At 39.1% G+C, this 18,349-nt stretch overlaps 2 protein-coding genes across 2 annotated transcripts in view; both read right to left on the bottom strand.

Annotated features, from left to right (window-relative positions):
* Window positions 1–18,349, bottom strand: part of LOC139137350 (FAD-dependent oxidoreductase domain-containing protein 2-like) — a 90,451-nt gene that overhangs the window by 11,875 nt on the left and 60,227 nt on the right. The gene's annotated exons all lie outside the window — the stretch shown is intronic.
* LOC139137347 (FAD-dependent oxidoreductase domain-containing protein 2-like) lies at window positions 3,197–10,737 on the bottom strand. The gene is made up of 7 exons (XM_070705390.1): window positions 10,527–10,737; window positions 8,932–9,612; window positions 8,491–8,748; window positions 7,891–8,136; window positions 6,738–6,945; window positions 6,197–6,422; window positions 3,197–5,701 (listed from the first exon to the last, which is right to left on the bottom strand). Exons 1-7 carry the CDS (start codon window positions 10,552–10,554, stop codon window positions 5,537–5,539), a joined length of 1,812 nt encoding a protein of 603 aa, XP_070561491.1. The 5' UTR covers window positions 10,555–10,737; the 3' UTR covers window positions 3,197–5,536.

Raw genomic sequence — 18,349 nt, 5'->3', positions numbered from 1 at the left:
CCAAGTAGGTGGGTAGGCAGTGTTGTCCCTTTCTGTACACAGATCTTGACGTTTAACCTGCTCACCGAAGTTCACTTTAAACAGGTCCAACCCCGATGGGTTTAAGACAAAACCATGGCTGTTACACACACGCTTTTCCGTCAGTAATCCTTGCACACGGGAGCGCATTAGCTACCATGACTAAATTGACAAGCTTTTACAAGTTTACTACTCCTGCCAAAATGCCAGCGGAACCTTCGATGGGAGGTAAAGGTGATACAACCCATCGCGTGTAAAGCATATCGTACACAACGGGCGTTGAAAATATCACCACTGTACGGCTCATCAACTCACACGAGAAGCCCCATTATGATCACAATCACATGCTGATTGTCCTCTTAATCAACATTGAGAAGTGCATTTAACGGTTAACATTTTATCTAAACTTGATTGTTTTCATGCCACATTATCAGAACGAGGACACAGCTTGGGGGGAATGTCCGCTTGACAACAATATCAATCAAATTGTAAAGCATCGGATGATGGCATCCCGTCCAGCGTAATCAGGCAGCTAGGCATTATTTACCAGATTAGCAAGTTTGTCAACCATTTGAACATTGCAGACGGCATTGATGATCGTATTGGTGATGTTTGCTCATATTTTGTTGTCTGTAAATCACGCGGCGCACCGTTCCTTCATCTCTTCATACCATAAAGAATCTTGACAATCTGTCTTTCTTATTTATTTACAATCTAAACGATTGAAGCAAGAGGATTAGACTAGTTATAGAAGATATTGTCGGGTTACAACCGTACGTGTCTGAAACGGTATATTTCAAACAAACAAAAAATCGAACAAACAAAGAAATAGATGCTATGCGGCAAAAATATTGATCGTGTGTTATTTTATCGTGAAAATGTTATGACGATCTAAAAACAATCTTTCGTTAATCATGATGGCGCCAAATTATGGACTTTGCAATGTACCCACTTTGTTTGAGAGGCAATTGCAAAATGCAAAATTTCTTCGACACGCGGATCAGGTCATCTTGTTAGCTGTACCGTCTGACCGTGTTCAATGTGTTTTCTTATATTTGTTCTGTCTGTTAAATTCACTCTTTCTTTACCTTCCAATTCTTCAAGAAATGCCAAACATTCAACTTGCCAACAGAACCTATATGGGTGTGTTGCCCGATATTATTATATTACATAGCCCAAACGAAGGACTGTGTGTCCGAGGTCATGTGACCATTTGCCCGACGTCAGGAGAGCAAATGGTATCCTGCCTCGAGTGTACATAATCCCTTGTTTGGGCTATAATGTTTTTATTAAATGCCTCTCTTACAGAAATTTCTCCAGGGTTTTGACTTTATTTGCAAATGACAATCATTATGCTTTATTTGATTTCCATGATGGACGAAAACGAGTACAAAAATACAACGATTTTCGCCATTGAACGGCGCATTGATATATTGAAATCACTGTCATGCGGCTTATCGAATTGATATGCATACTATTCTAAAAAACTGGCTTTCCTATGTCAAACATGTAATTTGATCATTTTTTTAATCCCGAAGTTTTCAAGTTGTAAATAGTTAAGGGTCACTATCAGTTAAATAATGGCAAATGCAACCCGCTATGTCATCAATAAGTTATGTTCTATATACCAGGCATGTAATAATATTGTGAACAAATGAATTAGTCTGGAACAGTCCATTTGTGAAAAATAACGTCACACATTGTACACAATGCATCAATGTACAGAGTTGGCAAAGTTAATGCTTGGACGTAGAGAGGTTGATGGAAACTTTACAGATGGGTTAATTTTGCTATTATCCCATCTACTTAATTCTCTTTACGTAAAATCAACAGAGATGGTGTCATAGAAAACAACCAATCTCCGTCTCACAACCTTAACGTGATGGGTGTGAACCCAGGATGAACCCATTTTAAAACTAGCCCCAAGCCGTATCACTGCCTTTTCTTAGACACCACCCTCGATGATTTGAAAAGGTTGCATTGCTATCAGGCTACATACCCGGGTGCCAGTACCAGGTACGCCCTTTGTCTTCCAAAGCGAATTCAGGTCACTGCCTCAACTTTGTGCAGACTTATTTTAGTCCCTCTCCCTTTGCCATTACATTTGTCCCCTTGAGGCTTTGTTTTCGAAACCTTTGCACCAAATTCATGATCACAAGGTCGCCGTAAAGAACTCTACGTTGGGATCACGACCATGTCAACTGCGTCATTTATTGAAACCGCTATGGCCGCACAGTTGATTTGTGAAAGCATCCATCCGTGTAAACAGGGCATTAGTGAAGCTGGAGCTGGCACAATGCCCGATTAAATGAACTGCAAAAACGGAGAACAATGTTGAAGGAGCTCGAGTCTTGTCAATAAGGCAAGCCAATACTACGATTTGTCGAGTTTTCGGGACGAGACACTTTCGGTTTTCTTATGATTATTTAAGGCTGCCCGGGCGGAATTCACATCATTAGACACTCAGCGGTCTAAACCAGATCTAATTTTTAGAACTCAAAGCCAATCGCAGTCACCTCACTATCATGTCAGAAAACCATTTGGTTAGCCGAGGCACCTAGACGAGTTGTGTTGGTAAATTTCACTTACTATTTGAATAGCGCCTGAAATATGAAGGGTTATTTCTTCTGTGTGTTTTTTATATACAGGAGTAGTCGACACCATCATTGAATTGGACTGAATGGTATAGCATATGTTCAGCCAATAGAAACAAGCCAGCTGACAGGCCTTGTAAAATTGACTGGTGTGAGCAGCAAACTATCAATGTTCTTTCAGTTCACAGAGGAGAAACAAGTTGTAGAGCAAACGCGACCGGGCAGTATATCTACATCTCATCAGGTGGGACACGATTATGTTTTAAATTCAGTTCTCCTTTGCTTTAATCCCTTCACCACTGTGGTTTTGTCCAAAACCTATTGATATCTACGGTGATTGTGGACCCGTTTACTTGAAATTGGGGTTGAACAGGTAAAAGAGGGAGGGTAATCTTATAATTGCCTGGTAATAGAGGCCTTCATACGCTGTTTGTCATTAAAGAAAGATTTGCCAAACCACCACTCTCCATTCATTATAATGACATGTTGAACCGAAATCTGGATCTGCCAGCCGTTGGACAAAAACACTGGATACTCGATTGTCTTCTCTTCAAAGCGAATTATTCAATTTATTGTACAAGGAATTTCGCATAGTAGGACATGAGAGGATGCCATTTATTGAGTAAAAAATTTCGAAGTGTACAGGGTGTCACTTCCTCTCTGAATATATACGAGAAAATCTTCTTCCCCATCCCTCAAATTCAATATAAAATATCTGATAAAATGTATCACAAAACATATAAAAAGCAAACTTGAATTCCTTATAATTGAAAAAGAAAAACTATGAAAGTTTTTGTTTTCGCAGACATCAGCGACTGTTATCTCCTCACAATGACACTTTGTACGATAGCTGCAAATACGACGATATTTCTTCTGGAAGTATAGCTGCAAATATGGCATAAAATACTTTTTTTCTCCTAACACTGAGACTTAACGAAACTTCAATATTCGATCTATCAGTAGGTTGGAAAACATTTGATAAGAAGTCGAGATTCGTTTCACAGATTGACGTCAGTGAATCAATATAGTTTGACTGAAGGTGATTGGTCAGTACTCTGCCCTCTATATCATGCATTGTTTTTCCTGTTTCACAAGACAAATGTTCCTTAGCCTACAAACACCATAGTTATGAAACATAAAAATTCCTATTACAGGACGAAAAACAGTTCTGAAGTAAATTTCCACTTGAAACGACATTGTCTTCAAAACTGTCGCTTGTGCGATTTTGGTCTATTTTGTGGACTTGGGAGTAACGTCATAAGTATTTCTGTTATTCTTGCAATAATTGTCAGATTTTGGAACTCTGATCACAAATATATGAAATTATATCGTAATATGGTTGAGCTTCTGAGTCCACTCTGAGCTTGTGCAGAATTAGATTTGAAATTTCGATTCAAAGGGCTTTTACAATTTCATGGTCGATTTCAATTTTTGTATGTTATCGTACGTAGACAATACTGCAGCAAACACAAAATGGACTCAAAGCATTGCCGGAATAATATAGCAATGGATACGTGCAAATTTTACTGGTAAGGGAGGTTTCAGTTATTAAAGAGGGGGTGGGTAGGCAAAATCAGGGGGGTAACCTTAAATTTGAAAATGCAAAGGGGGTCATGTATTTTTCAAACAACACAGGATGGTCACTTGATTTTCATAGTATCTGTTCTGTCAAAAAGCAGTTTCGGTGTTCAAAATATTCTAGGAATTTCAAATAAAAGTGATTCGCTGCATTATTGCATTCTTTGAAAATCATTTAACCGTAAATCTGAAAAAAAGTATAATTATCTGTCACATGAACATCTTGCATTGGCAACTCTGAGGCTTGTCTTCTTGTAAATCAGCTCGCTATTACTTAAAAATTAGAGATATAGCAAGTTTTGTCAGGGAAAATGTTTATTAGTTTACTTGTAGACTACCATGAGAAGTGAAATAATACTTTTAGGAGAAATTCCAATATCGTAATTGTTGTCCATATCTGAACTTTCAAACACCCTATTTGAATTAAGTATTCTTGTATCAATTGTTAAACGCTTACAAAAGCACACATTTAGTTTTTAGTTTAGTATTGTAAAAATTATTCATAGTTTTCTCATAGACTCCAATGTATAGTGAATCAATAACTAAGGTGAAATTCCAAAATCAAATTTCTTGAACACATATTCACTTGTAACCATCCTATTATAATCAAGTACAATTATGTCAATTATGCAACATCTATAAATGCACAGATAGCAAGCTTTTTTGGAAAAAATATTCTCAGTTTTGTTATAGACTCCCACGTGTAGTGGATGAACATTTTCTGTGAAATTCAAAAATCAAATTTCTTTTACACATACGGGTTGTAACCATCCTATCCAATCAAGTACATTTATGACAGTTATCAAACGTCTATACATGCATAGATATTGCTAATTTTATATTGAAAAGTATTATTCTTAGATTTTTTTTCATAGACTACCATGTATTGTGAATCAACATTATCAATGACATCCAAATATCAATTTCTTTGTATAAATACATGCATATTTTGCCTACCACTTCAAGTAAAGTACATTTGCATGAATTATCAAACATATTTAAATGTAGAGATATAGCATTTTTATGTTAAAAATGTTAATAGTTTGCCCAATAGACTCTATGTATTATACATGATTTTATATTTTAGGACAAGCACTATATCGGCCACATTTTGCCTTCCTATAGATGCGCAAAAATTGTGACCCTCCCTGTATGCGAGGTAATACAAAATCGTGTCTCGCATCTACAAAAGGAAATTGAAAAGAATATACATATTTAGCTGGATATACCGAAACCCCTAACTTTATACTTGATTAGACGTAAAACATGTATAAAAAACTCTGAACAGTGAAACGAATCTGTGATAACTCAATTGGTAACTATTCTGTTCTTGCCATATCATGGAACTAACGTGGCACCAGGTCAATGGAATAGGGGAGACACGAGCTGAACTCAGAAAGAGATGGCACTCTCTTCTTGTCTTCCTCAGTAAAAGGCAGGACTTTCTCCTCAAATGCTTCTTTTGATCCAAAGAAACTGTCATTGAAGTGTGCACCTGGTTCTAAATTCAGCTGAAACGAGGACGATAGAACGAATCCATCAGTGTGACATGCAAATACCGTAATGCAGTGTTTAGTTCATTTTACAAAATAATAAGTTTTATTTAACAGTTGTAGTCCACAAACGTGTACTCAGCCAAACTGTTGGTAACATTTAAATTGTTTAAATATCTGTGCACATATAACAATGAAGCTAAAACACGATTGGAACTAATTTGGGATAATTTGATCTTCATATTTTTCAAATTTCTCGAAATTGTTAGGTGCCCTACAGCTGAATGTGACAATATTACAAATTACTCATAAAAACAAGACTGTGTAACTTGAAAAGAAAAGTAGATGAGGTTACAGTTGCAGATTAAATTGACATAACTTCACCATCCAATTATCCCAAATTGATTCCAATCGTGTTTAAAGTGTTGTTTTCGCATTCGTCATAGCCCACATTGCAATTTGAAGTAATCGGTGTTCCAGTTTTTGATCGTGAAGAAGAAACGCACAACTTACAAAGCCGTTCAGGAAATTCTTCAACTTGTTCTGTTGCATCATGGGATTCTGATCGCTAACGGCAGGTATGTCGTATCTGAGCACAAACGATTCCTGAAGCAGGATCTGCCTCTGAAACTCCCCGTCTTTGTAGTGAGCCACTCTGGGATGCAGAAACGCCTGGCATTTTCCATTTTCGAAGTCGGGGGCATGAACGTAGTCCATAGCTGGTGAAAGTTGTTCAAATCTACCAATGCGGGAAAGGATGTAAAGAAAGTTGAATTAAAGTTGAATTGGTTGAAAAAATAAGTAAAACGCCGTTGAAACCTCTCGAGGGTGACTCTATGACAAGGATTCAAAATTGAAAATCAAGAGAAAATTTCTCTTGCAGAAAAAAAACTTGTAAAGCAAAACAAGTATTTGACATCTGCCATTGTTTGTGACTCATATTTGAACAACTATAAGTAGACATTAAAATAGGAAGATCAGATACATCATTAGATGGAATGCTGTCATAAAGAAAAGCGATAACTTAGAAAAGGTTCATATTTCGAATACCCACTCTTCAAATCCATAGACGAGTCGAAGAAGCAACACGTGTTTGTACTTCTTGAAGAAGCGTCGACTCTCCAGGACGTAGGGTTTGGGAAGATCTTCGTAGAAATGTGCCTTGACATCGCCCTCTTTCCCTGGCTCAAAATCTGGGATTCCAATCACGTGAATCAAGAAGTCGTTCATCTGGTAGATACTGTCACCTATGCTGGCACGTGCTGAAAGAAAAGTCACACCGAGAGAGTTACAAACTTGAAGACGTTCAGTAATAATGTGGCAAGAACAAAGGTTGAATACTTGAGAAGAAGAATGTCACCCTGTCTTTTGGTTTGTCCTGGATACAACATCCTATAATCTGACCACCTTCTGTCTACGTGAGTAAATTGGGCACATTCCAAATACAATAACGACAGTAAAGAGTTATACTGACTTTCTGCACGGGGTACATTTTCCCCATATGAACCTGTGGTGCACAAACAACCTTGCCAGCTTTCAAATGTCACCAAACTTCATTTTGTGGAACCACTTCTTTTAGCCCTGTAATAACATGTCTGCAACCTTTCAAATAAACAATCAACACCCCGAGGCGCCTGTATTTAAGCTATCAAAGTACTATGGGCCATTACACAACCGAAGGCAGACCGTCGCAGTTTTTCACTCGAACGATGAATTATCACACTACGAGAGGGAAGCCTGTCACAATTATACACCAAGTCTCACTCATTGCCTCTGTATTGTTTAAGATCCGACCCAAAATTGACATACTTCTATACATATGACCTAATAATTCCAACTGCTACTAAACTGTAGGGCTATGAGTGACCCTTGATCTATTATTATTGATTTCCGCTCAAACTGATGCGACAAGAAGACATATTTGGATGACACAAATGCTGCTTCTTAGGCAGGTATTCTTGGCAAATTGAATCCTATATTGTCTGCCAGAAGTCATTGAGATTTTATACGAACTCAAGTCCTGCAAGTATTTCAATCGCCGTGTTTTCCAATAACCACAAAAAGGAATCAAATTTTGGCATAAGTAAATCGAAATGAAACTAAATACGATTGGCAAATGTGCCTCTACTGTTTTAATGGCTGAATGGTTAGTGATGAAGGCAAATATGATCTCAAAGTGAGTGACAAAAGCACTGCAGCTACATTACCAATAATCCTTTCGGCGATAGCGTCCAATGTCATATCCACTGGCACCATTGGGTATGGAACATCATTGTATTTTTCGTTCAGGAGATTGGACAAGGTGCGGATGTTGTACCGGAAGCCGTGGATGAATCCAGATGCCGCCTTTCGATCAATGGACTGCATGCTTGTACCGATGAAATACATGTTTGGGATATTTGTTGACTCCCAGGTGTTGGATAATTTAGGGAATTTTCCCTCAGCTCTTGTTTCTGCAAATAATCAGAGAACGGGTATTGACCTTTCTTGGCCCAAGTTTGTAAAAGTTTATCTTGAAAATAAAAGTGTATTATCCATAAATAAGGGGGAATGGTTATAATAGCAGATTCACACAATTTTTCTCCCAGAAATCGAATAGTCACTTTTCATTTCATCATTCGTCACATGCTTAAACTTCTTACATCACTAGTTTTGTCTGTGTGTTTGTTAATATTTAACAAACCTGACAAACGTAAGCAAGCCTTTACAAACTATATCAGTGAAAATGCCGATTTCATGGCATGCTTATTAGTTATTATCACTTCCCGACGGTACAGAGTCAAATGATTCGTAAGATAGAATCATACCTGGTTTGCAATCTTCGGCAAACATCGACAAATCTACGTAGTTGAAACCGGTGCAGCAAATCACGTGATCGTAGGGCGCAGGTCGGAGGAAGAAGTAGCCTTGCTTCTGCTCCCAGTGAATGACATTGTCCCGGAAGACCACATTATACTTGCCGTCCGGCGTTTTCTCCACTGACTGGAGATGCATGGCCGCATACACTGCCAGTGACTTTAGCTGGTACATGTCAAGTATGGTGTTGTTGACGGCACGCAAGTCCCCTGAACAGAAATAACGTGAACGAAAAAAATACGGTGAGGTGATTGAAAAGCTTGGTTTGAACCCAAACGTGCAACGAATTAGTATAGTGCCATGAAATTGGAGAGACACGAGTTAACAAAATCCTATCCGTTCTTTATTTTCTTATTAGTATGAAAAACTAGAGCAACAATCTTAATATTTACCCACAAAGTGTGTTTCCCACGCATACTTCAATTTCCGATCCCCAAAGATATGCACCACACTTGCATGGCCAGCTAGGTTGTTAGCTGTTTCAAAGGCACTGTTTCCATTGCCTATGATCAACACATTTTTGCCTTCGTATTTCTTGGGATTGACATCATGGGTACCATAGGTCTCCATGTACTCTTTTCCTTTGATTTCCTCAGGAATTCTTTCAGATACTGCTCCAGTGGCGACCAGCAACACCTGGGATTTGTAAACGGCTCCCTCGGTGGTAGTTATAGTGAAATTGACGTTGGCCTCATCGCCTTTGTATTTGGAGATTTCTTTCACTCGTGTGTTGTATTTGATGTTGATCTCCAGCTTTGTTGCGAAGTCTTTGGCGTAGCGAACCAGATCATCGGCCGACGGGAAAAGCTCCTCGGAATACTTGGTAAAGAGAAGCTCGAGGTCATGGCTGAGAAGAGAATTCCAGTCATGGCGCATGTTGTACTCAAATTCAGGAAACGGATTGAATCGCTTGTTGATGGAGATCAGGGTGCGATGAACTGGATTGGTAAGAAAGAAGGAGCCTGGCACGTCACTCGCTTCAAGGATGACATAATTTCGACCCGCACGTTTGAGAAAATATCCCATCTGAAGACCGGCAGGACCGGCTCCAACGATGACATATTGGTATGTACCTATCGATAGAATTGATTTTAAGACCAAGGTCACATATAGCGTTAAAATTTCAAACGTTTTGAGAGATCATTATACGCACTGGCTTACAAATAGCCAAATGCTATTTCATCGTGTGATTCACTCTTCTATTCAATTTTTTGTTCTTGGAATCGCAGGGATTTACACGACAGCCTTTTGTGATGTCTTTATATTCGTCCACTCAACTGTTTGGTTGCCTTAAGGTTGTGAGACATGTCACTCGCCTCTTTGCAAGCCATGTTTATAAGTGTTAGAGGCCTAAAAAATTGAAAGTGTAAGGCACATCAAATGAGTGCTAGAGAGATATATGCCAAGTCCTGAGGATTTTAAAACCATTATGACATGTAGCTTTAACATTTCTTACGTTTTGAGAGATCATTTCATATGCCGTTTCACGGTTGGCCCAACGATTTTTCGGTCTACTCAACTGGTCGATTGTGTTCACGTTGAAATGTATGTCGCTTATCTCTTTTCTCGTTAATTAGTGTTAGAAGGCAAATACAGAAATTTGAAAGCTTAAGGCACAGCAAATGAGTTGTGTCAGAAAGAAAATACCTCAGGAATTTAAATATATTGACTCAAAATTGCTTATGTTTTGAGAGATCATTTCACATTGTTTTACATTTGCCAACGTTTGTTTCTGTCTGTTCATCTGCGTGATCGCGTTCACGTCAAAATGAATGCCATTCACCCCTTTACTGATTAGAAAAGTTGAACGCTTAAGGTACAGCAAAGTGAGTGTTGGAAAGACATACAACATGTCCTACATACTGTAACGAAGAACTTGTCACATAAAGACGTGAACGTCTGACATTGCAAACTCTGTAAGGGCTTCTCGTTTGAAAACTATACGGTATCCTGAAGACTTATGAGGAATTCAAAAAATGTCACGAACCTGGCGAAGTGTCTCCACAAGAAGCCATACTGCTGTCACTGGAAGTTTGAAAGCCTTGAACTTGGTAGGATCTGCCGTAGGGTGAATTTAAGAGTGAGACAAGGTATGTGCGGTTGAATCAAATGGCTTCGATCTTATGAAATCCGACCCAGGCGGATGGAATGACCTTATACCGTGACCTGTACTAGGTGAGTAGACTGGGGATATAAAGTTACTGTTTTGCATAGGGGTGATCACGTGTAGTTCACAAAAAGAATTCGTGCCTTACAGAACAGTGGTTCTCCTTAGCGATATTGCAGCCACATTATGTGCTCACTTGATGTGCTAAACATTGATATTTGGAAATTACATCTTTTGCCATCAATCTCGGTTGGTGGCTGCCATTCTATTAAGAATAGCGACATTCTTTAATATCCTGGATGTAATTTTGTAGTCGGTTATGGCTTGACAGCTTGAATGTGGGATTAAGTCATCACTGTTGGTATTTCAGATATGAAAGTGGGAGAAAGAGTGTTACTTAGTAACATTCAACGTTAACTTTTCAGAAGGTTTTCAATTGTGGGACCAACCTGGTGTGGGAAGTACGTAGATCTCTTGACAGGCATAATATAAAAGACGGTCGTAATTCTTTAAAGTACAAAAGAGGCGCTGTCACAAAATTAGGTTAAGGTGGCCCGTCAACATCAGGTAGGTCTCATCGTTCCACCGTAACCATGAAAATTGACTCTAATTCGACCTGTGGATCGTCCGATAAAGACTGTGTAATTGTGTATTCAAATATTTCAAGGGCGCGTCTTGTATAGTGTCCCAGACAATAGGTTATTATCTTTTTCGTAGAATGAAAGGTCAAAATGTTTAAAGAGGCAATTCCGAAAGAGTTGTCGGAGGTTTCCATGATTTATGAAAGCTATAAATCTCAACAGAGGAGTTTAGTTCAAGTAGGACTATCAAGTCAAACAGGAGAAACCCGTGTTGAAAAACAATAACGTCAACAATGCTTGCTAATCAGGGTAAATCAAATAATCTGGTTGCTATGATCCATTTTTCATAGATGTATGGTACTTTCATTATTGAACTTATTTTACCAATTCTCAAATAGTTGCTTCCTCTTATGACACCTTTTAATGTTTTTTGTTATTTTTTCCTTAACGGCACTGCTATCCACGATCTCAGAGTTTTGCAATGCACGAAAAATCTTTTGTTGATAGAGTTCTATCGGTCAAACAATAAACGCTGTTTTGAGTTAAAAATAAACCAGCGCTTTCAATACCATTGAAACTTTTTATAGTTTGCGAGGCAAGCTATTTCTCCATTTGGGTCACAAATACCCGGTATTATCTTAATGTTCTCTTCAGTGGAAGGAATGATTTTCTCTTCAGCTGATGCTATCATCCTAGAACACTGCCTTGTCCACTTCTAAATAAAGCCGAAATGAAGCAAATTAAACTACTTTTGCATGACCTGTCATTTTTGTGCAGTTTTGACACATTCGAAGCTGTCTCATTCATTCTAGGGCTTTCAGTCAAGGTCAATTATGTTGAAAGAGCAACGTCACGAACATTTAAAATAGAAGTTTTTACTTTATTTCGATAGCGGACTCTTTTCGAAACGATATCTAGATTTTTGGCAAGGCTTAAATGAGGGCGCTTTCCCTTTTCCCCTTATCACCAAGAAAGGGTACCCAGGATCAATGCATATAATCTGTATGATGGCATTACCACGAAAGTTGAACTCATTGTAATTATATAATGCCTACTCAACAACCGAAAATATGCAGCCTTAAAATGTGTTCACTGACCATCATTACTGTATTCATGATGAAACGTCGCTGCAGAATGCTATTTTCAGTGACTGCAAATACTTGATTTGTGTTTTCTTTGACTAGGGGTCACATACAAAACGTTAAAGACAGTCTTTGCAAGCATAATATATGAACTGAAAATGTTCCCAGTGGCATGTTGCAGTCGTCTGTACATGGAAACTTTTCATTTATATTACTGCCACAAATTTTCAACCTCATTAAACTGTTACGATCGTAACAGTTTAATGAGTTTAATGATCGTGGCCTTTCAGCTAGGCGACTGATGCCGTATGTTGTGGGTTCGAATCCGATTGAAAACTATCCGAATCGTCACCTTAAACAACAGTCGTCGTACTCGTCGTGTATGGCTTCAATTGAAGATCATCGGATACCGTTAAGCACACACCTCAGCAATAAGCTGAACGAAAACACTACCTTTCACCGCTATCATATCATTGTATCATTACCCAGACAATGGTCAAGTCCTTTAACTTTTATACGCCAAATTATGAAAGTTCATTTAATATGCAAATTATTAATAAATGCAAACTGTCTTTCACATTATTATATAATTCTATCATCAATATACATCGCACTTTCACCAGTTCTGGTCAAATCTTCAAATTGCTCTATTGGAAAGTTCATTGCATATACACATTTCTGATCAGCTTATGTGAAAATGCTGAGTTTCACTTCTTATGCATCGTAATCATCATCATTATATAGACTACTATTCATCAACTTTAGTCCCATCCTTCCAGTATAAAGTCTTTGATTGACGTAAATATAAGAGAATAATGATCAGCTAAAGTTATTATGTTAAATGACTTTCATTAATTTTGTGGTATCTTCAATATGCAGAGCAAGTTTCATTTAATTTGGACCTGTCAATCCAAAAATATATTTCCCTAATAGGAAGGCTCGTCATATTTGCAAATTAGTAATACGCTTGTGCATAATGCTAAATGACTTTCAATAATGTTATATCATATGCCCATGACCGTATCCGTGTCTCCTCTGACGCGTCGTGACGTGGAACGTAAAACATCAGTCTGATACGGCACGTTATATACGTCATCATTGTTGTTTATTTCCGATTTTGATGTGATGATGTTCATCTTGCATTTAACGATCAAATCCATCTTTTTCACTTCAATCAAAATTTACCAATATAAAACGCAACATATTACTAGTACATATGAATTTAACGTTCCTTTATTTCTGATCTAAAGAGAGTTACAGGACAGGTTGTTGTAGAAAATTAAAAGTTGATGTTTACAATCTGTTGTATTTCTCGCTACTTCGTCGTTCCTGTTCACGTCAGCCATGTTTCAACAAGAGTTATTACAGTGAATTCAAACTTACAATATTGTCCGTGTAATAATTATCCACCAGAACACCGGGACGGTGACCAGAATAGTAAATTGGCTCCATTCCTTTTCTGACTGCGGTAAATTGCGCTGAAATAATCCTGTTTAGACTGTATACACTCGACACGATGTGATCGACGACTTGATCAGCTGTTGTAAACAAACATGTATCAATGTGCTCAGACCAGCGGCAGAATATAAAAACTTAGTCCCTTCGAAAGGCTGACAAAACTAATAAAATTTCTTTATTTTTCATTACCTTTTACATAAATATACGGTCATGGGCATATGATAAATCGGTTATCCCACGATATCAGCGCTTGGTTGGGACGTATTGCCACTCGTGAGGGTGCGCGCCGCATCACACTCGTCTTCGACTCGTGTGATGCGGCTCGCACCCTCACTCGTGGCAATACGTCCCAACCAAGCGCTGATATCGTGGGACAACCTCATAATATCTTCCATGTACATGGCAAGTTTCGTCAAACTTAGTCAAGTCAATCCAGATAACTCTCTCATCAGAGAAGATTATTAAATATGCAAATGACATGAGCCTTTGTCATATAACTTCTACATGAGTACTATGTTTCAGAAACATTTGTAACATGATTTGTAAGACATGATATTGTCATTCTGATAACATTTGATTTCTAAACAAATCATAATGTCCATTATTATCAATTGTGCCGGCAACACAGGCCAATAACTAATCAGTTCTTGCCATTAATTCCCAAACAGAATCGTTGTACCGCGTTTGATTCAATAAGCCGTTCTTGAGATATCGCACCAGGCGAGACACAGAAAGAGAGACACATATACATTGGTATGACAATAACTCAAGTCTGTGAACACTGAAGCTAAAAACCTACCCATTGGGAGATTTTCCGAGTACTGCTTCTGTTTTTATTTTCCCATTCATGAACCACGTAAGCACTTTTGATTCCTTCTTGGATACTTTCAGACACTGCTCAAGCGACAATCAGCAACATATGTATCAAGGCGCACTTGTCTTCATCATGAAACTAGGGTTTAGCTTGTCTCGTTTGGACATTTCCTAGACTCACATTCTAAACATATGATATGACTTGTACTTCACATTGATTTCCAATTCTATGGTCAATTATTTGGCGTATAAAACCATACACCCTCGAGAAAACTGCACCTATATCGGATTATGACAAAAGCTCCTAGGAACACTGTGCAAAGAAAGGGCCAGGATTATCACTGAGGTGGGATTCCAGTTGTGCTGGCAGAGTTACTCCTGTAAAGGAAGGTGATTGAATGATTTGATGAAGATCAGGGCTCGACGATATTGATTGGAACGGCCTACAGGTCACCAGTTTCGAGAATGACATTATTCTGACCTGCACGTTTCAGATATTATCAATTCTAACCTTTTTGACTGTATTCAATGTCCATTCTCAAAAATTGGAAATAAAATGTTTTTTAAAAATATCTTTTTAAAGACATTTTATTTATTTGTGTTTCCTAAAACTCATAAATTTTCCCTTTCTACTTCCAGTTGTGCAAGAAAAAGCCTCTCAAACACAATGCATTGAGTATACTTTTTCACGATCTTACCCGTTTTTTGCCCACGTGTGAACACGTGGGCATATGTCGCAGCGATGTCTGTCTGTCTGTGTGTCTGTCTGTCTGTTGGTCCATTTTCTCAAAAACGGCTGAACGTATTTCAGTCAAATTTGGTAGACATCTTCAGAATTCAAATGGCTAGAACTGAAAAGGTTTTGGTGGGCGTGGCTTGGATATTAATGAAGTTATGAAAGTTTTAATTTTTCTGTTACGCCGCGTATGACAAGTGAAAACAATCGACTGTTTGAGGGCGCTGTGAAATGTGCTTGTCCAGGTTGGCTACAGCTGCAGCTGGATAGCTCTGGTTTCACCACGGTCCCTCCGTGTTTCAACCTCGTATTGAACATTAAAAATATGATATTTTATTACTCATTCAACTCACTATTCAAGATAAAATATCGTTTAGCAAATTAGCTTTATCCTTGGTAATTGATTGTTTCCCTCGCTGCTCGATCGCCAGAAATGAGTACATACGTTCTTAGCCCTGCGTACGATGCTGTGTGTTCCGCTACAGCTAATAGCCCCGCTCACCACAGCCCTGCAAAGGCCCGTACGTAGAGTTGGTGACTTCAAATCCATTTTTGGACTTGACGTAAAAAGCCAAATTACTGCCGAAATTCAGCGTTCTTGGGCCCAAGTCATATCCCTGCCTACCTCAGCTACTCGATCGCTTCCAAAAATGCCAGTCTTTTATTCTTTTTTCGTAAATAACCGTCGATGTCGGCAACTCTCTCGCTAGCCCTGCGTACGTACGCAGTGTACGCTGTGCATTCCCTGTGTGCGTTCCTAACACACAGCGTACACTGCGTACGTACGCAGGGCTAGCGAGAGAGTTGCCGACATCGACGGTTATTTACGAAAAAGAATAAAAGACTGGCATTTTTGGAAGCGATCGAGTAGCTGAGGTAGGCAGGGATACGACTTGGGCCCAAGAACGCTGAATTTCGGCAGTAATTTGGCTTTTTACGTCAAGTCCAAAAATGGATTTGAAGTCACCAACTCTACGTACGGGTCTTTGCAGGGCTGTGGTGAGCGGGGCTATTATTAGCTGTAGCGGAACACACAGCATCGTACGCAGGGCTAATACGTTCTCTACCTAGCCTCATGGCATGGAAGTGCTGATGAATAATATTACTTTGGGTCAAAGGTATTGAAGTGTCCAATCAGGTTCGTGCACAGAGTCCAAGGCCATGACCTACTTCATGTACTTCTGCACTGTTTTGATTTTGCTTCGCCAAGAAACGTATTCGTCATTGTCCATAGAAGTATGTTTGCTCTCCTTTGAGGTTGTTTGTGAAACAAATTCCGGGATAGGCCTTGGAATGCATACGATCGGCATCGCGGCAGTGCATGTAGCTAGCCCTACGAGTATGGCGAGAGTGTCCGGCTTTGGCTACGCCGCCTCCCACCTCCGGCAGGCGGCGTAGCCCCCGGCGTAGCCAAAGCCGGACACTGTCGCCATACTCGTAGGGCTACGCATGTAGCGTACCATGCTTGTGTAACTGCCGAGCTCAAGGTGCATTCACGGTTGATACTCGTGTACAATCATGATGTGTTCAATTCTGATGAAGATTCATAGTCTTACTTTTGCAGTCTTTTTTCCGTACGATAATCCCGACAATACGTGTTACTGTTAGACGAGGTGGCCATTTTATGATTCAATACTGCACAGCTACATAGCGTCACTATCGTGTGATCGAGGTACAGCATTGTTGAACGGGATACAGAAACTCTGCAGAGGGAGAAACGATCGTTGACATGAACAGTCAATGTACTTCAGCACGTAGTCCGCAGATAGCGGATCGAGAAAATAAACGTGTCCCAGTAAATAACGGAATATTTATGTACATTAACTCGATATTAATCAAATTTCCAGCTCATCGCAAAAAAATGTATTGCAAGATTAATTTGTCACTGACAAATACTGCACTGTATGGAAAAAACAGTCTGTAGAATAGTTCAACCTCAAGTGGTATTACCCGAGACAAACACTTGTGTTGTCAATTTTGATTTCATTTCATAAACTTCATACTTCATCGAGTATCGTGTATTTCAGCCTTTGTGAAGCCATTTTATTGATATTTTCAATTTTTGTCTTGGCTTTGTTGTGGAATATGTTGAATCGTCTCCGTGGACATGTAGGCAAAAGTGTGACGGGGTCGAAGTGACTTGGGTACCTGGGGCCGACCAAAACCAGTGTGAATTACTGGGGTCAAAGCGGACAGCGGCCGGGATGACGTGTTCCCCAAGCGAGCTACCTTCAGAAGTCTGTTTCATCGCAAAAAACGTCAACTTTTAAAACCCGTCATTTATTTACTGATGTTATTCTTAGCATCACAAACATATACGCCTCTGCTATGTATCACAGCAAATAGTTATATTTGAGCGCCCCGTAAATGGGATCCTCGTTTTTTTGCGAACCCGGAAGTGTGTCTTGCTCAATGCATTTCCTACCCATAGCGAGGGAAACTGCCCGCGTTCCCATGCTCCCATGCACCCTTTTTCAATGCCAGTGCAACGCCATCTGTGCAAAATTTGTTGTGGTATGCTCCCGTGTGATGGAAAACCTCTCTTATTCTAACAATGACGTAGTTGACTTTGGACTTCGATTTCGTAAATGTGATGTCCATGCAGTGAGTTTGGGTTGGCGCGCTTATAATGCAATCTTCGCCCGCCTGCGGTCCGATATCCCGCATTTATTAGCGATATTTATCTGTTTTGACTTGACCAAAGTTGGCAAAACTTGCTATGTACATTAAAGATACTATGATACAAGATTATTGAAAGTCATTTGACATTTTTTTCAGCCAATTCCCATATGCATATTTAATGAACCTTCCAAATTAGGGATATATACTGGCATTTACTTGATAAAATTTGGCGAAACATGCTGTGTACATTGATCATTATACCAGGTTAAACAGTATTGAAAGTCATTTTGCATTTTCATGTCAGCTAATTCATAATTTGCATAAATAGCTAACAAGCTTTCACGGTTTGGCATATAGAGCTTGAAGGACTTGACCAAAGGTAATTACACATGCTATATTGTGATACAATGA

The sequence above is a fragment of the Ptychodera flava genome, chromosome 7 (assembly GCF_041260155.1).
Source record: "Ptychodera flava strain L36383 chromosome 7, AS_Pfla_20210202, whole genome shotgun sequence".
NCBI classification, from domain to species: Eukaryota; Metazoa; Hemichordata; class Enteropneusta; family Ptychoderidae; genus Ptychodera; species Ptychodera flava.
This window is presented reverse-complemented; position numbering and strand designations above follow the sequence as displayed.